Genomic DNA, 23,830 nt, shown 5'->3' on the forward strand with positions numbered 1-23,830 from the left:
CCCCATCAGACTCCATCCAGGACCTTGGGGTTCTAGAACATCCGATCGCGTTTGCTTATTATTCCTGATGTTTTATTACCTTCTCTCCACGCTGTCTTTAATCAGCTGCATATGACATCATTATTTGTAGAGCAATATAAATCTCCTCGTAGAACAACTTCCAATCTCACAGACTCGCATGCAAACTTGGGGAGCTTTGTTTTCCCTCACAGGATAAGTTGAAAGCATAATATTTTCATAAATTTCCTTTCTTGGTGACAGTTGTCGGAAGTGGAAGTTATGGAGCTTTTGGGAATACGAATTTTTCGAAGAATTACATAAGTTCAAAGAACCTGATATACCTAGACTTAGCCCTTGTTACTAGCAGGAGAATCTCAAAGAAACAATTTTTATCCACATGGGGAATGGCGTAACAGAAAAATATTCACAACAACAAAATGGGACAATGTTTGAGCCGGAAAATGTTTGATGTTTTCCTGGAAATCGTTATTATGACGCTTAAAATACTTATAATTCTTTATTGCAAGTGTAGTTATTTGGCATCGTCGTCTAGTTATAGATTCAGCTTATAATTATTATGAAAAATTGTGACGGATATAGGGCACTTTACAATTTATAGCTATCATATGTTAGGGAACTATTGGATTTATTTTATGACGGAGCCTCTTACCATTACTGCAGACTAAATCAGCTTAAACTACTGGCCGAATTATCGAGTTTCTTTGTCCAATTGAATAAGAGTTCATCACTATTTAAACCAGAACATTACCGCACAAGATAAAATGAAGAATTGAGGATGTTAGTGAATAAGAGCGGAAGTTTTTATACTCTAATCCTCAGCTCCTTTTATCGAAGAAAGAGCATATAATCCCATGTTTGAAAACGCTCAGTATCGAAGAAAGGATTTTTCTATTAATACAGGGTGGTCCTAAATTCCGTGCACATACCGATGCGAATCAATCCTGAGCTCATTTATAACTCAAATTTAATATAAAGATAGGTGTGTTGAAATTCCAAGATTTAATCATTTTATTTTGAATCTAATTTCTGATCGGAAATCATTTTTATGACACAATCCTGAAGTTGTGCAATCACCTGAAAATTAATAAATAATCAGTTCCTCACAAGTCTTCAACTGTAATCTTCTGACCTGCAAAGATTTGAACTTCCTTACCTACAAAATGTGTAATGACCCATTCAAATATTTGGCATCCATACAATAAAATTCATATATGAGCAGATGATATTGAATTCCAAATAATATTTATTGCTTCTCAAGTTGAGGCTCTAAACAAAACAGCTTGACAGATAAAACGACAGCTTCGTTTACATTAAATTAAATCAGCGAAACCAGATAAACTTTGTCACCAGTTTTCTAATCATCAGAAACTTTTATCTATAATACATCTAAGCCAGGGAAAAACAACTAACCCAGGCAAATCTAAATTGAATTTAAATTCAATCTATTTTGTTCAATTAGTTTTCAGAAAAAGAAAACTTCCACCAGCTTAACAGAATTCAATTGCTCGCTATAAACTTTCCTTTGCTACTAATCCATTACTTGTTTCCGTTGAAATTCGAGGAATTCGAAAATCTTCCTGATTATAGCATCAATAAACTTCCAAGAGGATTAAAACATTATAATAAATTTATGCGAAGTTGAGGAATATCGGAGACCAGTTATTATGAGGGTAACATTCATGTTCGTCATGCATGACCTTTCTATGGTGACCCAAAAAATTTGCTTGATATTTTCGTAAAATATTGTAGGTGTCTCCAATATATTGCCTTCAGGAGAAAAAAATTCCAGAGGTAATATAGTCCATTATAAAAACTTGAAATGGCTACATTATTACCTTTTTATCTAGGTTGACTGTTTAACCGTTTTAAATATATGTGAGAATCTAACGACTTGCCCTGTATATGTAGGTATATGCAGATCGAAATTTCTGCCGAATTGAAGTCAAAATCTAAATTGAATTTCTGTTACACTTGAAATGAGATCAATTGAAAGAATATGTTCATACAAATGAGTATGATGAGTATGAATCATATGAAATGAATTGATAGTTGACACATAAAGTTGAAAATCTGTTCCTTCCCCACAATCAGCTCAATACCTCAAATCTCAAAAACTCTCCGTTTCAGAACGAGCATTCAGCATAACGACGATATTTTCCGTTCATTTTTGGTGTGATTCAGTTTCAAATTTTCACAAGGAAAGCAATTAAGCGCTTAATATTGTACATAGTAGTATTAAGAAGAGAAAACGTATATTATTCAAAAACTGTAATGTGTTGATCGATAGAAGTTATCCAGTCATCCTGAACAACTTGGTCAAGCTATTCTCAACGAAATCTTCTAAAATTGCTCGAGACAGCCTAACCATCGACAGGGACTCTATACCGGCCCAAGAAGGCCACCAAGAGTGGAGAAAATTCGTGGGTTCTATCAGGAGGAAGGTTCAGAGGCATGCCTCTTCAAGCGGCACGTCCACTAGTCAATCCGAGAAAGAACCCCTCACTCGCAAAAATTCCCTAACACACGCTCCCAAGCTCGGCTTTCTCAAGAAAGATCACAGTTCGGAGAAAAGCCGATCGCAGGAGAAGAAGAGCGTGTCGAAACAGTACAGTTTCGGTTCGGACGCTTCGCCCATAGAATATTTGTCTTCTAACCATAGGTCACAGACCAGTACTTCTTCTTTTTCCATGAAAGTGGACTCATTAGCGGCGCCCAAAACTACTGATGGCGCGTCGAAAGGTGTTCGAAAGAGTGATAAAAAAGACAGTGATAAAATACACAAACCTAGTTTTAACTTTAGCAGAAGTAGAAGTAGTTGTAGCGGGCACAAAACTAAGGAAGAGACTAAAGGACTGAAGCACGACGATTTTCTGAAGGCGACCATGAGGATATTTCTTGTGGTGTCCCCTCCAGCAGGAAAGATGCAGGTAAGATTTTGTCAAACACAGTACTTCGAATCATAGAAACCTTTTTCATCATGCTACAAAATGAAGTTATAGTATACATTGCCTTAATCGATCTTGCAATCGCTGGAATATTCATATAGCTATACTTTTAGGAATTTTTGCAACTGCTTCGTATGATGTGATTTAACGTGTTTGTAAGATACACTATTATGATGGTTCATACGTGTATGACTTCATTACCGCATCGAAGGTTTTATATTGATTGGCTATCTAAGTTGTAATATTATAAAAATTGGTAACATGTCTCATTATAATCTGAAATGACGCGGATTTAACTTTTTCCAGGAAAACTAAATTTGAAAAAGTTTAGGTTATACAAGATAAACACGAAAGTTACAGAATAAAAGTGAAATTCTTCCTAGGCGAAATTCTTAGTTAAGTAATGTGATTGTATAAAATCTCAAATAACTAATTCATGTCAGACGTCAACGACTAAGTCTTTCATTCAGCTTGTCTCTTAATTGATATTTCCTAACTTTTGACCGATATTTCAGTCTTCTACAGGAAAACTGAGAAGTCATTTAATGAATAAATTAATTAATTAACCTCAAGAGGAGTAAAATTGCAACTTGTTATTCATTTAATAGTCGCTGTATATCTGTAAGATGTGACCACCTTTCGGTCATGACGCTGGTTAGAAATTGAGGATTTCTAGTTCGGCAGGATTTTCATCTCAACCATAAGTAATATACACCTCTGACCCTCTAAACAATCATACATAATACGGTGAGTATGAACTGGCAACTATTTATAACAGCCTGTTCAAACTGACCATTATACATAATTGCCTGCATGTTCAAACTGGCAGTAATATTATTATACAGGTGCAGTAAGTCTCTGACTCCTACAAATAGTTCAAGAGTAGATTCTTGTGTTCAAAAGAAACATTTTTTCCCATACCATTTTCTCCGATTCGGTCCTGATAAAAAAATATAGCCATTTTAAGTTTTCATAGTGAGCTGTGCCACCTCTGGAAAAACAAAATTACTTTTGGTAACTTGCTAAATCTGTGACACTACACATCTGTGGATCTCTTAAACAGAGTTGTATTCAGCAGAAGTACAAAATTTTTCGATTTTCACAGATACTTTTCAATTTTTGAACATCAATTTACTCGAAAACGGCTCTTTATACGAAAAAATATGAAGAATACCTTTATTTTACAAAACGTTAAAATATTCATTAGATAGCGTCCAACTCCAGATTCATCAAATAAATGAAAAACTATATTCCGAAGTTCATTTCCTTCGACAAAACCGTTTTGGAGATAGAACTAAAAATAATTAATAATAAATATTTTTGTATGTTTTTCAACAGCCTGTATCTTTTAAACCAATCCGAATCGGAAAATGGTAAAGGAAAAAAGTGTTTCTTCTGACCTTAAGAATCTACGGTTAAAATATTTGTACGAGTCAGACTCACTCTGTAAAATAGTCAATTATTCATGAATGCCAGTTGACAAGTTTGTATGATTCATTTCAAACAGGCAATTATATTTTTTCTGCATGTTCGCTCAGCGGTTTCGTAGTCAAATGATATACTGAAGTAGGCTGCGGAGATGGAATCATATCCTCTTCTTATTCTCTCCTCTTATTGTGGCACAAGGTCACTTCAAATTTTTTGTGCGCCCATAAATTTCAGAGAAAAAGGGATATTCTTTTCAGATACTGAAATCATTAGTAGAAAGAGAGTGCGTTTTTCATTCGAAATCGAATAATTCGACAAAGAATGAACCCCAGTTTTTCATCTAATGGAGGGATCCGGATTATTTTTCGCAGCGGAAAAACTCCGACTACTTTGAAATCTATCAGCAATAAATCATGGCAGAAATTGCACCTTCTCCAGCTCCAACTGCCGCGAACAAAAAGGCACACCAGCGATTTTCAACAACAATCCGAAAATCCAAACGTGGGAGGAAACTCATCAGGAGAATGGGGAATAACTCGGTGGAGGAAAGGCGCGAACAATCGCGTCCTGCTTTCCGCATGAATTGAAGATAAAGCTTATACAAATTGTTAGGATGGATCAAAGGATCGTTCATTTCGCCAAGATATTAATCAGCCGCAAATTGCGGACCTTTGCAGGATTAACGTCAACGCCAGTTGTCGTTCGGATCTCACCTGTTTCATTAGAGGCAATACTCTTCATCCGGAAATTTATCGGTCCTAGTCGTGACAAATTTCGTTTATATTTTTCTCAGGGCTGCCACACGAGGCCGCAAGGCCCGTCGGGTCAAGGCTTTTATTGGCTCTTTATTGAAGGGCGGCTTGAGACCCAGGCTTTGTGCGGCCATCGGATGCGTTTAATCTCCTTCGGGACAATTTCCCCCAGGACAAATATCCATTGGTTGGAGAAAAATGGCGGTTAATTCAGATGAAGATATCATTCGATGATTTGGACCATCAGAAATCTAAAATTGAATCACGATTTTTGTGTCTCTACTATCTATCGATATGCAATATTGGTACAGATTTATTGTATTCACACCAATTACCAAAAGATTAAAATGCATTCTCAGGAATCACTTCATTACAGGCGGCAATTTTTTGTATGAAGCAGATATTCTTTTTTCTCTACCGTTGTTCCAAGTGATTATAACATGTCTGTTTCACTTGTGAATAAAGAGTCATAATTAACCAATATTTCTCTGGAATATTCATTGATATCTTGAGATTTATGAGAGGGTCTATCAAATTTCAATGTCACAACCAAAGACATAGAAACGTCTATGGTCTTAGCCACAAAAACCTCAACTGGGAACTATCAGACATGGACTGAGCATTCCCTATTCGGCTCTACAGTAAAAATGACAGAAAAATGAGAAAGAGACTACCGAACATGCGGCCAGTTGTGGTCTTTTTCTAGAATTTCGATTGGTCCACACTCATGTCTTCTCTTTCTACAGTCCAGACACTTTCATGCTGGTATTGCTCAGACCATTCTCTATGTCGTAAAAATTACTAGAAGCGGGCTCTGGTGAATATTATTGAATGAAGTCGAGATAAACTGTCGAACTGACAAAATGAGACAGTGAAAGATGGGACATAGGATGTTAACCCACGTATACAGAATAAATGTATACAGGGTGAGTCTCTGGCTCGTACAAATATTTTAACAATAGATTCTTGAGGTTAAAAGAAACACTTTTTTATACCATTTCTTCCGATTCGGCCCTGATAAAAGCCATTTTTTGTTTTAATAATGAGCTATGCCACCCCCGGAGAAACGAAACTTCCTTCAGAATAACAAGCTGAATCTATGGCAGTACATATCTGTGGATCTTTTGAACAGTGTTGCATTCAGCCAAAGTACACAATTTTCCGAATATCACAGATATTTTTTATTTTTGAACCTCAAATTACTCGTAAACGGCGCATTATACGAGAAAAAATAAAGAATACTTTTATTTTACAAAATGTTCATTGGATAGCGTCCAACTTAATTTCAAAAGATGGCTTTTTTGAATTTTTGGTGATATTTTATGTTCGAAAAAGATTCATCAAATATATGGAACACTATATCCCGAAATTTATTTCATTTCAATTGGATAAAACCGTTCGTGGGATAGAACTAAAAATAATATTTTTGTACGGTTTTTCAACAGCCTGTATCTTTTAAACCGAGCCGTTTCGGATACAATGGTAAAGAAAAAAAGTGTTTCTTTTGGCCACAAGAATCTTCTGCTTAAATATTTGTACGAGTCAAAGGTTTAACCTGTATACTGTATACAAGGCTTTTAAATACTATACGAGAATTATTGGAGAATTTTCAAATAAAATACCCCGTTACTCAGATTAGAGAACGCAGACACATTTCAGTCAGGTGATTTGGGTTTAATCTTCATATTTTGAGTTTGAGATTTTTTGACTGAAATATTGCCAAATAGAGATGAAACACCATGTATAATTCATTCACGTTTCCTATAGTTATTTGGATAAAAATAAGACATTACCATTGAAGATGTATACTTCCATATATACCGGGTTTTCAGACACATTGCGAACAAATTCAGGATATTGTTCTCTGAGTTATTTGGAGTCGGAAAGTTTCTCTACGCCGCCTCCAGCTAGGATATAAGAGTCAATTCTTTTCCTCATGGATATCCGTCCTCTGTCAAAAATATCTGGGCAACGCCATTACCGGACAAAGGCCTACAGAACCTTTCCGACTCCAAATAACTCGCAGATTGATGTCCTGAATTTGTTCGTAATGTTTATGAAACACCCTGTATAAATTATGGGTATTACCCCTTCTGTTGGTGTGGGTTTTCACTGGGTACCTACTGTACTGGGAACACATTCATAATTTACGTTAGAAGAATGGTCCGGATATACCTAATGTGAAAATTTTTCTCAAAAACAACTACGTAGGTATACAATATTGTTGTAAAATCAAATCTAATTTCGATCCCTCTCCATCGGAAGTCTTATCATATACGTTGTCAACACTTGAAAACTAAAATTTAACCATATTCCTATGATTTTTAAATGCAAAATACTCTCCAGCTTGAATCATAATTTTCACATGAAGGTATTTTTACGGTGGTCATTTTACTCTCTATCGATCGTTTTCTATACTGAAATATACTCCAAATGATCCGAAACCTACTTGCTTGCGTTCTAATATACAGACGAAATGAATTCATTTCCTTCCTATTCAGCAATATTCTTTATTTTCCGCAGGAATGCGGTTTGGTCCGCCATTAAATTCCTCAAATATTTCATTTGAGAGTATTCCTCAACTGCCAAGGATGGATTCATTACTCCAGTAAATTATTCCATAATAAAATTCCTTAATTTTATCCCCTTGTTCATAATTGTATACCCCTTTCTCTAATGGGAGTTTTATGATTTTCACATTTCGAAATTTGGCACTTGAACGTAAGAGAAGACCATTAAATGATGTTCGCTCTGTAACACCTGTATAAAACCTCCTTCGCATTGGCCGGGTGCCAACGTCAAAATAACGCCAGCATACGTATCAGAAAGTTCATAAATCTATTCGAACTTTGTCACTTTCATCCAGGTCGAAAAAATACGAGTCTGGTTCCACTTTCGAATGTCGGGACATCTGACTGAAGAGCATTAAGATCGTGAAAATCCGCCGACACTACGTCAATGTCAAGTTGAATTATTTTCTGCACTGCAAGTATTTATGCGGCGTTCGAACGCTTCTCTAGGTTTATGTCCTGGTTTTAATTAGTATTCGGGCTCACCGGGATTTTATTTATTAGCTTTTTTTTGTCATGTTCTGGAATGAAATTCTTCCGGAAATTTACAAAGGGAGACGCAGTTTTTTCAACATTTCGAAATAGCTGTCCGAGAAGAAAATCGTGTAAAATTGGTGACAATTGAATTACAACTTTTTAACCCAACGAGATAGAGGAAAATGAACGGCACGTTTTCAACTTTGATCATTATCTCCGTTTCTGTTTGTGCTAGGATGTTCAGATCAAAGCATTATGGGGACACTTTTTTTGATAGCAATCCAGTGGCGTACTATGATTTTTTCCAACAGGTTTATTTGCTAAGGTATAACATAAAGATGAGTTTTTTTGTTTGAAAACAGTAGTTTAAAATGACTTAGAAAAAATCGCCATTTTTTTCCGATTCAGAAATATATCATACATCGCCCTCAGCCTTTCTAAGTCATTGTAAACTACTGTTTTTATAAGGAAAAACATATTTTTATGATATAGCTCAGCAAACATACCTGTTAGAAGAAATCATTGTACGCCACTAGATTGCTATCAAAAAAGTGTCTGTATAATGTTTTCAGTTCAACATCCTAGCTTGAACAGAAACGGATATTATGACCAAAGTTGAAATTTTAATTTTGGCCTATAACTCGAAAACAAGAGAAGATAGGAATGCAGATGAGGGCATTATTAGTTTCTCGAAAGATGACGACCGTAATGTGCCATGCATTTTCCTCTATCTCGTTGAGTAGAAAAAGTTGTAGTTCAGGTATCACCAATTTTGCCCAGCCTGTACATCGAAACTGCTCAAGTTCTTCCGCGTCTATACCTGCCATACACTGCTCAAAAATTGTAGTAGATAGTTTGCAAACATTTGATAATATACAGGGTATATTTAAAGTTGAGGCTTTTTTTAACAAAAGGTAGAACTGGTTTGAAATAAAGCTTTTCACCAAAAATCACCTATTAAAACTTTCAAAGTGACAAAGTTGAAAAAAAAATTGAAAATAATTACTGAAATAGATCCTCCTAGGACCCTAGATTTTATATCTGAATTATCGCTGAGCAATGGTAAAAAACTTACCTTGCGATGACTGATTCTACCATATGGTTCCGTTTAGGATATTGGCCCTTTCGATTTTCACGTGGAAATGACAATGGAAACTCGGGATTGCGAAATTTTTCTCATTATCGAGTAACTCAAACGATTTAATGAAATGGCTCATTTTGATACCTACTGCCTGAAAAATACAGAAATACAGAAGTGTATAAAAATAGAATATTAGTAAAAAATCTCATCAATAAAATTCGTCTAAATTATTCACACATTGTTTCACCATGGTGATCACAATATTTTTCTTGTTCAAACCCTCCAATAATCGTCGTAGTAATAGGATGAAATACGGTAACAATAATAGCACTTTGTCAACATAAACACTTTCAATAAACTGTCTAAATTTTCTATACTTTTTTACCCCAAATCGCACGATACAAAAAGTTTTTCAAGTAACATGCAACTAATCAGATAGACTCTAGATATTTTATGGAATATCTGATTTTCGTTATTCCTTGAGGATATTGTCTTCGAGTCTGGGTTGATAATCGATGATATTGCTTACCGTCTCAGATTATTTAGAATTTCACTATCCTTTATTTAAAGTGAATAATTTCGGACACAATCTAGAATGTCTACTTTTCCGAACATTAATTGGATAACATCGATAATTCGCAGGTTTCACTATTTCCACGCTCGCTCATCAGATTTGTAACGATTTAAACGTATCAAGTGGATGAATATCGCTGATGATACCTACCAGTGGGCCGAAAATTCCAAATCTATCAGCTTATAGTAATCTCCAGCTGATGAAACAAAAAAAAATGTTCCTGTCCTAAATCCTGACGAATATCGAATTATCATCCCTCGTTACAAGAAGGAATTCATTCCGACTGATATTCTCAAGTTGATATATCCTCAAATCCCATAATCCTCGAAAATCCTTGGGCGATGGACGGTAAGTTCAACATACCCGAATTTATACTACGGACCCGTACGGGCTTCTATCAATCTCCATTATTTTCCTAAGCGATACAAGGATTTATTGCTCCGATGAATATTGCCACGGTCCAGAGTCTATATGATTTCCTTGTCTCGAAATGGAAAATTGGAAATGCCTTTTTCATCACTGTGCCCGTCCTCCTGTTGTACAATATGTGTGCCGTATGGCTGGCTAACTGCGGAAATAACCGAATTCGATATTGAGTCCTTTGAAGTTTTTCTACTGCTGGTTACGGACAAAATAAATCCTGGAAATTCATCAGTTCGTAACAATGAAAAATGGGGATGTTGTTTCGATATACAGCAGAATGGAGTTCCACTTCAGTGGAAGGAATATTGATATATTTTCATGCATCTTTGGAAATGTTATGCAGCAATTATGTATTACGTTCCTAAAGAAGAAACAGTTCATCAGTGGTTTCTTTCGGTTGTCTGGAAAAGAATTTTGCAGTCAGTTTCCTCCTTTAGGAAGTTCGTAAGCCTACGAAATTATAAAATTTCATGTGAATGTTTAATCAATGAATCTTTTGAAGGTTAGTGTACGAGGATGTATTGATATCTTGTTAGCCTAGACCAGTTCCATGCATAAAAAATATTGCGTTAGCATAGCAACGAACAATAACTCATTAGAAGTGTCAGTGTGAAGTTTGAGATGAAAAAAGTCAACCAGAGTTACGCAATAAATTAAAAGAAAGTAGATGTCCACCGAATTTGTGAAAATCGAAAAATTGGAGTATCGAGCCATCATCAAGTACCTGTATTTAAAAGGGTTGAGAGGTAAGCAGATTTACGAAGATATGCTTAATAACCTTAGTGATCCATGTCCTTCGTATGCGACCGTGAAAAATTGGACTGCAAGCTTCAAAAGAGGTGAATTTTCCATTGAAGATGATGACCGATCGGGAAGACCAGTTTCTGTGTTGGTCCCCGAAAATATCGATGCAGTTCATGATATGATTTAATCAGACCGTCGAACTGGGCTAAAACGGATATATGAAGCATCGAATATTTTATACGAACGCATTCACGTCAATTTGGACATGAGAAAAATTGCTGCAAAATGGATCCCCAAATGTTTGAATGTTGACCAAAAGCGTGCAAGGTGCAAGGGTAGAAGCATCGCTTCGATCTGTGCTCGATTTGAAAACGATGTAGACTTTTTAAACCGAATTGTTAGTATGCATGAGTCTTGGGTACATTTCTACGATCCAGAGACAAAGCAACAATCGATGGAATGGCGACACTCTGTTTCTCCAAGACCTAAGAAGTTTCGTGTCCAAAAATCTGCTGGAAAAGTTCTTGCTGCAGTTTTTAGGGATTGCCATGGAGTATTCATGATTGATTTTTTGAATAAGGGAAGAACAATAACCGGAGATTACTAGTCGACATTACTGACCACTCTGCGGGAAAAAATTAAAGAGAAAATACGAGGAAAGCAATCCAAAGTTGTTTTGTTTTTGCAGGATAACGCCACTGCACACAAATCTCATATTGCCATGCAAAAAATTCGTGATTTAGGGTTTGAATAAGGAGAATACCCCCCTTTTCACCAGATTTGGTTCCATTCGACTATAATCTCTTTCCTCAACTGGAAAAAATTTTTAAAAGGTCGTCAATTTTCTTCCAACGAGGAGGTAATAAAAGCTTTGAAGGTCTGGTTTGCAGAGCAAGAAGAAATATTTTTTTTGAAAGGTCTAGGGACGTTGCAGGTTCGCTTAAATAAATGTATTCAATTAAGAGGAGATTATGTTGAGTAATAAAATATTTTGACATTGAAATTTTGTTTGGTTCTATAGTATGCTAAGAATTTTTCAATATATCCTCGTATACATTCTTTGAATAATTGATAAGAATCTATGAGATTCATTGAAACGACGAAAAGTTGACAAAATGTTTGAGGAATAAAAAGGCTCACCTGAACTACCCCCAGAATTTTCTTTACTACCGTACACTGTAAAGAATTTAAATGGTTCACTCCCCATTCACTAACAAGTGATAATATCCTCATCCGTTCCAATGACGTAAGCCCGTTTGCAACAGCCGAGAATTCTCTACAAAATTTACTCGAGATTTCATGCGCCGTGAATTCTTTACTGTTTCATACGCACTTTCGGTCGAATTCTCTGTTCAGTTGCATACAAAATAATCTCTGCCGTTTTCTTACAAAAATTTGGTAGAGAATTCTCCAGAGAATTCTCGGCTGTTACAAACGGGCTGTAGACATTAGATAAACTACGTTTTCGCACAAAAGTCTGTCGGTGTGAGTTCTGTCGGTGAGCTTGATCTTGCGACCTTTTACGTCATAACCCTCCCATTTGGCTCTGATCTGAATTACTCCTCCTTTCTTTATATTCTACACTCTACTTACTTTTTCCACAATGGCGAAGGAAGGCTGAGGAGTTGAAAAGTAAAATTCTGTCTAAAGCCTTCCTTGCAGAGTTCCGTTGTTTATCCCTGTTTATCCGTTGATTACCCTGGACAAACAGACATAGAGATAGACAAGAAAATTTAAAACCGCTGATTAGGTTTACATAACGGGCAAATAAACCACGTTCTAGTGAACTCCAGTATCTGAAATTTCTTCATAGAGGTTGGGAAGTCGATTTCCCGTCCAATGATTTTTTTTTATGTCGAGGTATTCTTCCAGGTGAACCGAAGTTTTCTCTTCCTCACAGAATCCACACTGCTCAGTTTAGGCTGGACCTAATCAAGTTAGACTCTCTGAGGGGGGAAGGAATAGTAGATTTTTACCCAAAACCCAGATACTATAGAGTCTAAAAAGTATCTGAAACTCATTGTAAATGTAATAGTATTTACATTGGACCGTTACAGGTTTCAGATATCAATTTCACTTGGACTCTTGTTCATTTGAATTTCCAATCAAGAAATTCGATTCACCGTGAATCTGTCTCGTTGAAAAACTCTTAGGAAATTATGTTGTTTTGTTATTCGAAAAAGGAATGCGAGTCGTTATTCTTGGGTTTATCTACGGAATTATCTGCGTCGCAATGAATAAAGTTTGACAGTTCCGACCCGAAGAGGTCGGATCCAATTTCCTGAGTTCCTGAGTCTAGACGAGCCTCCGTGGCAAAAACTCCTTATAGCTGTGATCCCCAGAAGTATCGCATAATTCAACGCTTAAATAAGTTTTTTGAGGGTGCCGATACTTTGACGTAACGGCTGTACACAAGGTGAGCCTTCGACTAGAAACTATATATCTATATATCAATAGAATGTGCCTTTCAGAAAATAAAACACTTTTTTCATTTGCTATTCTGCAGTTATTGTTCATTCATTGAGATGATTTCTTATTATGAATCATTCATTGACCGTTTACTTAAAATTGGAAGATTATAAAGTGGCAAAACATTTCAAGGCATTTCTTGCAAATAACTGAAAAACGGGCAATATTTCATTCAGAATATGAAAAATTAATTGGGATTTCTACATTATCCGTCCAGACCCATTAGAGTAAGATCCCAGAGCGACCAGACATAATTTATTTTCACACAGATGAAACTTTAGGATCTCAGTAGAGTCTCATGTGCTTTGAATACCTGCTAACTTGTGAAGCTTGCCTATTGACACCTGGGCAAGGTGGCAAAGGGGACTAAAAATAAATGTTACTTAACTTATTTTCACATGGCTGATTTTTATATATGTTTTAAAGAATATCATTCTGAAGTTATATTATAAGCGCCAGACACTTCCCATGAGCCAAAACTCTTGTCAGATTGTTGTTGTATTTGTTCGTTTTCCCTGAAGTCGTTCAATAATCAAGTATTATATTCTCGATGGACATTGAAAATTTTGCGAAATTTTACTTTAACATACATTTCAGCCAAGGTAGGAGGACGAGGAGTAGGATCAATTCAGTACACTAAGGATTTTGACATAAAAATAATTGTGCTACAACTCTCATTTTATGCACTTCTACTATTAACACTTGAAGATTGTTCAACAAGGAAAAGCTGAGCAGTTGAAGTGGATGGAGTGGAAGGATTCACCTATACCATATTTTATAATATCAGACATGTGAAAATAAGTAAAGTTCATTTCTTCTTCGTGCATCTTCAAAGCGTCTGGCAAGAGTTTTGGCCCATAGAAAGTGTCTGGCACTTATAATATAACTTCAGAATAATATTCTTTAAAACATATGTATATAAAAATCAGACATGTGAAAATAAGTAAAGTTCATTTATTTTTGTGCATCTTCAAAGTGTCTGGCAAGAGTTTTGGCCCATGGGAAGTGTCTGGCACTTATAATATAACTTCAGAATGATATTCTTTGAGACATATATAAAAATCAGCCATGTGAAACTAAGTTAAGTAACACTTATTTGTAGTTACCTTTGCCACCTGGTATCTGTTCAGGTGTCACTAGGCAAGCTCCACAAGTTTGCAGGTATTCAAAGCACATGAGAATCTACTGAGATCCTGAAGTTTCATCTGTGTGAAAATAAGTTGTGTCTGGTCGCTCTGGGATCTTGGACTACATAGTAAAAATCAGCCTTTTCGTCAGGAATTTTCACAAAAGGGTTAAAAGAACTAGAATAGTCACTAGGGTACGTTTTTCATTCAATATCAATACCTTAAATGAACCATTGTTGAAATATTCACAATCAGGGCGTATCTCGTTTTTCGCAAATTCATAAGCGACTTCAGCGGCGGTCAAAAATAAAAAAAGCTCTAATTTTCGCATGAACAGGGCTATTTCAGGAATAACGAGAGTATTTTTATCTTCTAGAGTGTAATTGTACTTATTTACGAGGCTATTCAACGAAAATAGAGTCTCATCGTTAACATAAAAAGTTTAGTTGCTCGATTTCAGCTGACATAAATTTATTTTATCGCTCGAATGAAGTCATTATTTTCGAATTCGGTAACCTAAGTTTGAAATAATTTATGTAAAGTGGCCTTGCATGGAAAAGAAATGAATGAATATCTTGGCTGAAATGTGATGAATGGGGTGAAATCGTATTGAAAGTATTTTTTTCATTTGCACATTGTTAGCTTATTGTTTTTAGCAGACACAGTATCAAGCCATCATAGACGAAAAATCCATACAGCTACAAAAATTTCCATGAAACAATGAAATATTGAGGAGATACAGTATACAATAGAACTAGAATCTTTGCTTAGCAAGATAGGATTTACTGCTCTTCAAGCACTGAGATATGAGTGTTATTCATAACTGACTTCGGTAAGAACTGTAGAAATAAAAAAATTTTTTAGGGAATATTATATCAAAAAATAATCTGACATGGATGAGAACCGTTGCGAAAGTGATTCGGGACAAAGGGAAACGAACAATGATATTTTTGTTCGCCAAGAAGAAAATATTGAAATGGATGCCCCTATTGTTAGCTGCTCTGAAATTACTCTTCTACGTTTCGAAATTTTCAATGGGAAAACAAGCATAAAACATCCAGCATAAATCTTTCTACAGGCGGTGTCAGTCACAGGGTTAATATCAGAAAATCGAACAAAATCCCGGCATGAAAACAGAAATATTAAATTTCAATGACTTCGCTTCACGCCGAAGAACCCAGCCGGAATTAAAGCAATCAAAATCACCTGTACGGACACCCTGAATTCATTTAATTAATCAGAAGCCATCAACCCTGGAAATTTGATACAACAAATAACGAAATACCTGTCAGTTGGTGAAGAAAGGCGAAATGCGGAGAACGGGGTCCCTGACGCCTGTGCGATCCCAATTAAACGGCTTTTCCGGAAAATTTCCATTCAATTGAATCGTATAATTATTCTCGAATTCAACGGTTTGACTCCAGACTTGTAAGGGGTTAGAAAACGTTGCATTGTTTCAGAAATGTTTATTTACATCTCAAAGAAACGAGATGCTGCCATTCTATAGAAAATAATTCAATTGGAGGGATGATGGGACCACTAAATTCATGGCAACGGGAACAATCTGAAACTGGGGCAGAGGAAATATCGAGGGGACCATCAGAATATTATATTCAGTGAAATGAAAATCGAATAATCGAAACATCAAGGAGGCGAAGGATTACAACGATAAACGAACTTAAACGTTCAACTTCTATGATAAAGCCATTGACTTCTTCAGGAAGGAAAACGAGAACAAATGTTTATAAGTAGCAGACTTCTGAATGTTACAATATGTTCATTCCAACACACCGAAGAGATGACGGAAACACCCGATCTTTCATCATCAAGTCAATAATCGCCAATTGGGTTTTTCGAGAAAAATGTTGGGTCTTCGAAGCATTAAAAAGCATATTGTTTCGGCTCAATTCGTTCATCTTCTGATCTGAGAAGAGGAGAACGATCGCTGCTTCCAGACCAAAGATTTTTTCTCCTCCAAGTCATGTACAAGTAGACAATTCATCTTTATTCGATAGAAGTGCTAGTTTCGTCAGAAGGAATATAAAAATAATAATAATATGGTACTTTCAAACTCAAGGAAGGTGCAGAAATTGAAGCATTAAAGAAAGGAGACACATACAAGTATCTGGCCATAAAACCGGCAAGAAAAATCAATCAGAGTCAGATGAAGAAAGAACTAACGGAGGAGTTCACCCGAAGATTGAGAAGGATAATGAGAACTGGCCTTAACAGTAAGAATCTGATAAAAGCTATTAATACCTAGGCTTGCTCGGCGCTGAGCTACTCATTCGGTATCATCTCTCGGACCACCACCGATTTAGCAGCCTTACAGAGAAAAATAAGGACGATGATGACTAAACACAATAAACATCACCCCAAAAGCTCAATAGAACGGACCGAGCTGCCACGACATATTGGGGGTAGAGGAATTGTTGATTTGTCCAACCGTATGTCCCAGGAAATTGACTTCGAAAATATTTCGAAAGGCTGCTTCATCAGAACTCCATCGAGTAGTTTGTGCTGCTGATAGTTCTACACCGTTAAAGCTACAGCAGGACCACTTGGAAACCGTCGAACACTCTGCAGAAAGTAAATTGCAGAAACTGATTGGTAAACCTTCGCATGGAAGGCATCAAAACGAGGTCAACCATGATTACGTCGACTACTGGTTGACTTCCGGAAGGTTGTTTCCTGAGACAGAGGGCTACATGCTCGCCATCCAGGATCGGGTGATTCCAACAAGGAACTACATGAAATATATCGCCAAGGATGCCTCAGTGGCGGATGATAGCAGTCGTTATGGCTGTGCGACACATGAAACTATCTAGCACATCACCGGGGGATGTCAGTAGTTCGCGGGCACGGAGTACAAAAATAGACATGATGCCGTTGCCAAGATTCTTCACCAAGAATTGGCACTAAAACACCAACTTCTAAGTTCGAAAAAGGTTCCTTATTACAATTACCGTCCGGATGCTGTATTGGAAAATGAACATCACAAGCTCTACTGGGATAGCACGGTTCTCACAGACCGGAAAATAACCCACAATAGACCAGACCTCATATTGCTCAATAAAGATGAGGACAGAGCACTATTCATCGATGTGGCGATTCCAAATAATTACAATCTTCTAGATAGGCACACTGAAAAAATTTCAAAGTACAGAGATCTCAAGGAACAAACGAGGAGAGAGTGGAAGCTGAAAAATATCAAGACCATCCCTATTGTCATTTCATCTACAGGCCTGATACCGAAGAAACTACTGGAGAACTTGAGGAAACTTCAGTTGGACGAAAATATCTATAGAGTCATGCTGAAGGCGGTACTGCTCGGAACGGCGAGAACTGTACGCAAGTACATGGGGAATGCAGAGGAACACCGTCTGCGCCGACAGGAAGTGCGGGTGAAGCAGGAATCCAACCTACAGCAGGGAGGCGAGGAGCGACCCGGACCCGACCACCACCACGAGCCCGAAAACCTGGAAAGGGCTCCAACAGAACTTAATCCTTTTGATATCTGAGATATCTGGGATAAGTGAATTTTCCTCTGGAGAGGAGTGTGAAAGCCGCAAGGCTGAAGTCATATAGTTGATTCTGTTGAGCTACTGGTATAAACATTGATCACAGAGGCGTGAGCCTGTACGCGATATATAACAGACAAAATTAGTAACAGTAGCCATTTTTTAACTCAATAACACTTTTCAAATACAAAGAAAAACAGAAAATGAATTATACTCAAATCAGTTTCTTCATTAGGAAAAAGTAAGAAATACAATAAATATAAAAAAAATAAATCAGACCATATCCAACATATCAACGACGGGACTGACTGACGGGATAACATGGGTTTACAAATATGAGAGGGATATTGAAGTTGGTCTCTTGGAGGTTGTTTAAGGTTCGGTTAGTGAATTTAATTTGATGACTGTATATTGAGAGTAAGTTCATTGCGGATCTATTATGGAGTCAAAGTATGCTCTCGAATTCTGATTCGAGCTTGTTGAAATTTCAAAGATGAACTTCAAATAAATTATTCACTTGCGAAGTTCTTAGTATTTCCTCTTCAATTTATCCAAAAGTTACCACTAACATACAGGAATATTTTCTTTGAATTCGCAGAAATATCGGTATACATATCAGATATACTGGGAAATTACATTATCCTGTCCTATATTCTAAGGAAAACGTCTGAAACTCCAAGGCCTCCTTTTCATTATTTTGGATCTAGGCAGCTATGTCAAATGTTGAAATCTAGATGGTACAGAAAAATCTGTCTATTGTGTATAATAAGCTCCATATAATCCTATTCATAATTGTTGTTAACTATTTTGTGAATTTAATCCTTACTTCGAATAAACTAACAAGTTCAACAAGTTCCATCTGGTTTGGTAACACGAAATCCTCGAATGAAAGAAAACATCCCATGAAAAAACTACCCCCAGTGGGATGATTCTTCCTTTCTGGGCGGTTAATTAAGAGAGTTCTTCCGCACTTCAGACAGCGCGCTACATGTGATGATTTATCGCTTTTGTTTCATGAATGGAGACATGAAAGGCACCGGCCGCCAAAAAAAGAAGAATAGGGTGTAATCTTCCTCCGGGATCTGGCCGTTAGCCAAATGCGTCATCGACATATCATGCCCGTCGTGTCGCCACGCAGAAACGATTTTTTCATCAGCGCGGACTTGATGAATCACTTTTCCATTTTCCTATTCATGCCGATTTCCCAGTCAATCAGTTCCTTTTGTTTCGGTTTATCTGCGGATAATGACGATGTCGAAGAGAACCCGTTCGAATTTTCCTCCTTTCCCGTGGAAGGCTTTTTCTGGTTTCCACCTTTTGAATGCACACGTCGGTTATTTATGAAGGTTATTTTTTTATCGCGGTGGCGGCGAAATGAGTTATGGTTGATTTCGGTTATTCTGGACGATGAAAGATGGAAAATTTATGGGTGGGGTGTTGGGAATTTTTATTGGTATTTTTTTTGTGTCGACACTTCAGTCTCGGCCATCCTTCGAATATCCTCGCAAAAAAAGCACAAGTGGACTTCGTTTGAAACTGTATGACAAATGGTATTGTCTCTCTGAAATCAAGCATATTCATCAGGACACAAAAGCTGCATTGTTGAGGTTATAAAGTCAATATTTGGAAGAGACAAATCAAATATATGAGGATATATCGAAAAATTCTTTTTCTACAAGCGTGCGCGTTCAACCTTTTTCCCGCACGCATTCCAAGTTGCAAAGAGTCACTTTCCCAAAACGTGCGGGAAAAACGCCTGCTATTTCTTTCCCGCACGCATTTGCATGCGGGAATGGATTAGCAGGGATTTTTCCCGCACGCAAATATAGAGTAAATTAAATTCTATCATGTTTCTATGCATAGAACGTCAACGATGAGAAACCCATAGTAATGACATGCAGAATTACGTCTGTCATTATATATGAATTAATCAAATGAGATATGATCTGTTTCGTGAAATGGAAATATTTATATATTTCAAGCGCTTGTAGAAAAAATATTGTTCCTAACTCTTGCGTAAAGTGTCTTGCCCGCACTCAACTGCTTACCCGAACTCTGCTTCGCATCGTTCGGGCAACGGCAGTTTCGTGCGGGCAAGTATCACTTTCCGCAGTTGATAGGAAAATAACTATAGCCTACTATAGAAACAAACAAAATTTCAATGTCAAAATATTTTATTACTACACATATTCTCCTCTTAATTGAACAAATTTATTACAGCGAACCTGCAACGTCTCTAGAATTTAAAAAAAAAAATTTTCTTCTTGCTCTGCGAACCAGACCTCTAGAGCTTTTATTACCTTCTTGTTGGAAGAAATTTTACGACCTTTCAACCTTTTTTTCATTTGAGGAAAGAGATGATGGTCGGATGGAGCCAAATCTGGTGAATATGGGCGGTGTTCTAGTAATTCAAACCCTAAATCACGAATTTTTTGCATGGCAACATGAGATTTTTGTGCAAGGGCGTTTTCCTGCAAAGACAAAACACCTGGATAGCTTTCCGCATCTTTTCTCTTTAATATTTTTCCATAGAGTGGTCAGTAATGTCGAGTAGTAATCTCCGGTTATTGTTCTACCCTCATCCAAAAAATCAATCATGATTACTCCATGGCAATCCCAAAAAACTCAAGCAAGAACTTTTCCAGCAGATTTTTGGACACGAAACTTCCTAGGTCTTAGAGAACCAAAGTGTCACCATTCCATCGATTGTTGCTTTGTTTCTGTATCGAAGAAATGTACCCAAATCTCATCCATAGTAACAATTCGGTTTAACAAGTCTACATCATTTTCAAATCGAGCACAGATCGAAAGCGATGCTTCTACCCTTGCACGTTTTTGGTCAACATTCAAACATTTGGGGATCAATTTTGCAGCAATTTTTCTCATGTCCAAATTGACGTGAACCATATAATGAACGCGTTCGTATGAAATATTCAGTGCTTCAGATATCCGTTTTAGCCCAACACAGACACAGAAACTGGCCTTCCCGATCGGTCATCGTCTTCAATGGAAAATTTACCTCTTCTGAAGCTTGCAGTCCAATTTTTTACGGTCGCATATAAAAGACATTGATCACCAAGGTTATTAAGCATAACATATCGTCGTAAATCTGCTTATCTCTTAACCCTTTTGAATACAGGTACTTGATGATGGCTGGATACTCCAATTTTCCGATTTTCACAGTTTCGGTGGACATCTTCTTGCTTTTAATTTATTGCGTAACTCTGGTGTACTTTTTTGACCTCAAACTCCACACTGACACTTGTAATGAGTTATTGTTCGATGTTATGGTAACGCAATATTTTTTTGTGCATGGAACTGGTCGATGCTAACTAGATATCAATGCATTCTCGTGTATCTGCATTTTAGTGATTAATAATTGAAAGAGCGAAGCATTTTGATGAACGATGAAATATTACAAATTTGTCAGATAAGCCACTGTGAAAATCTATATACTATTCATTCGATCCAAATTGGATCACTGAAAGAAATAATAAGGGTCTGATATCGCCAATCGTGAAAAAATTGCCTGGAGACCAAATCCAATAATTCTAATGATTCAAGTTCTGCCCCAAAGTTCTGATTCCACTGAAACTGAGTAGAATAATGGAAAGGTGGAGTTGAAATCATTATGGCAAACTGATTGCACCTACTCAAGTGTGAAATTGAGTCAATTCACCGACGAAAACGGTCCCAATCTTGGAAAATTGCTCAGAAGACACTGAAAAACTTAAGATAGTATTTTATGACTTCTCTCGAGAAAGAGAAGAACGATCGTTCAGTATATTTCTTGTTGAAGAAAAAATATTTCAAAAATATTTCTTAGTGTTGAGATGTTCTAACCCTTGTTTGACGCAAAAATATTATGTCTTCAGTATTAACTGTTATTCAGAAAAATTCCTGAAAAAGTCAATTTTTATTTTGAGTTACCCAACTTTTTATGAATAATTGAGTTTGTCATGCATCGTGTATGAGTGGTGTAGGGTAGTTGAGTTTTTTAAATCGTCAACTCTAACTTCTACCTTTTTGTTGCTGCCATGATTGGGTAATCCATGGGGTTTCCATCAACAATTTATGAAATGGTTAATGTCATTAAATTGGAATTCTTACTTGTGCATGTATTTTAAGGTGAAACATATACTTCAGGAGTGATTGACGTTTTTGAACTGTTATCGGAAATAAGTAGGTATACCTTTTTGATAAGGAAGTAATTGATTCATTCTCTAAAACAAAAATGACGATTGAAAAAATAAGTGAACATGTCAAAAATGAATCTGAATTTTCGGAGCACTTTAACTCTGCACCCCATAAATTATGTCAGTCTAGAATATGAAACAAAAGCTCAATAAAATTGTTTTCTATATCGCACACTCACTGCCTTCCACTCAATTTGAAGTCGCCAATTGATAGGCGTCAATACGACGGTGAGTTTGCTCAACCCCTTCCCAGAATATTTTCCACTTCCTGTTCAATATGTCTGGAAACGATGCAGCTGGCACAGCGATATGAAAATTTTAACCGCCAATATCTACACACTCGACAACCAGGCTTTAAAGCGATCGATATGTATCTACTACTCATTTATTCTTTTCACAATCACCCATTTCGCATCATTCGATGTTCAGAACACGTTATATGTGCTCACCAAAGTGGTGAATAAAATATACTGAAGTGATCAATAGGGGAGTTGAAATTTCGTCCCAGTATGTTGACATACACTATAGGGGCTTGTTTTTAATATTTCTTCAGTAAAAATCACTGACGTGAATCGAAACAATCAATCACCAATCGAGACACTAACTCGCTAGACCCTGCTGGAATCCCAGCAGTCAGTCGAAACAATAGAATTCAGTTTGTATATGGACTTTGAAAAGTCCACAGGGGATTTCTGGCCAACCCCAATTAAAAAAAATATATGTAGGTACTTAACAACATTTAATCCCTCATGGATAAAATTTACTTTTATTTCTTGAAGGGTTTAAATTGCCACTTTCATCCCTCAAATGAAGGATAAAAAGTACCCTGTCATTCCCTAAATTGCATGAACAGTATGTTTCATATTGTGAAAATGATTAAGATATTTTTCTTTATCGTATAATAGGACTGATGTTTGTCGTTTATTCAGAGCAACAGAATCTGTCTATTTAGGTACTGATCCATTTCACAAGTACACTTCGAAGTTTTCAAACTCAGAGAAATTCCCTTTTTCTAACCAGTCATTCACATAGCATTACTGTTGTGACCGAGCTCTTGTCAATATCAAAGTATCAGCTCTTGATTTTTCATCGTGAAATCAAATCGAACTCCTGAAATCGACTAGAACATAAAATTACCTAGTTCATTCGCCATTTTGCAGCCAATTTGAAATACATATTGGCATGGCTTGTGATCGAAAATCAGCTTCAATTTTTCAGCTTTCTCATTTCCTTTCCTACATTAGTGTGTTTCCAGTGCAATTTCACCCAAATCATATCAAAAATAATCTTATTTGGTTTTCTTATTCTTCATGAAATTTATCAATGAAATATTATCTTCGTTCAATCGAAACATCCTCAAGACCTGTACCGACAAAAACTCCATAATCAAAATGTTTTTCTGTTAATGATCGCGCCTCGTGCTCTGTCTCATACGAAAATTCCACCAGTTCTCCACGAAAATACCTGACAACGAATACCTGATATTCTTGCCGCTTTGAATT

The 23,830-nt window shown here is 36.6% G+C and overlaps 1 protein-coding gene across 7 annotated transcripts in view; it reads left to right on the forward strand.

The window, feature by feature from the left end:
• LOC123310994 (pleckstrin homology domain-containing family G member 5) overlaps positions 1–23,830 on the forward strand; it is a 137,981-nt gene that overhangs the window by 56,952 nt on the left and 57,199 nt on the right. Inside the window, exon 2 of one of the 7 annotated variants that reach the window (XM_044894734.1) lies at positions 2,309–2,948. The exons of the other annotated variants lie outside the window; for them this stretch is intronic. Coding sequence (XP_044750669.1) covers positions 2,309–2,948 — 640 coding nt within the window. The remainder of the gene's footprint in view (positions 1–2,308; positions 2,949–23,830) is intronic. 7 annotated transcript variants of the gene reach the window in all.

This window comes from Coccinella septempunctata, chromosome 4, assembly GCF_907165205.1.
Source record: "Coccinella septempunctata chromosome 4, icCocSept1.1, whole genome shotgun sequence".
NCBI lineage: Eukaryota > Metazoa > Arthropoda > Insecta > Coleoptera > Coccinellidae > Coccinella > Coccinella septempunctata.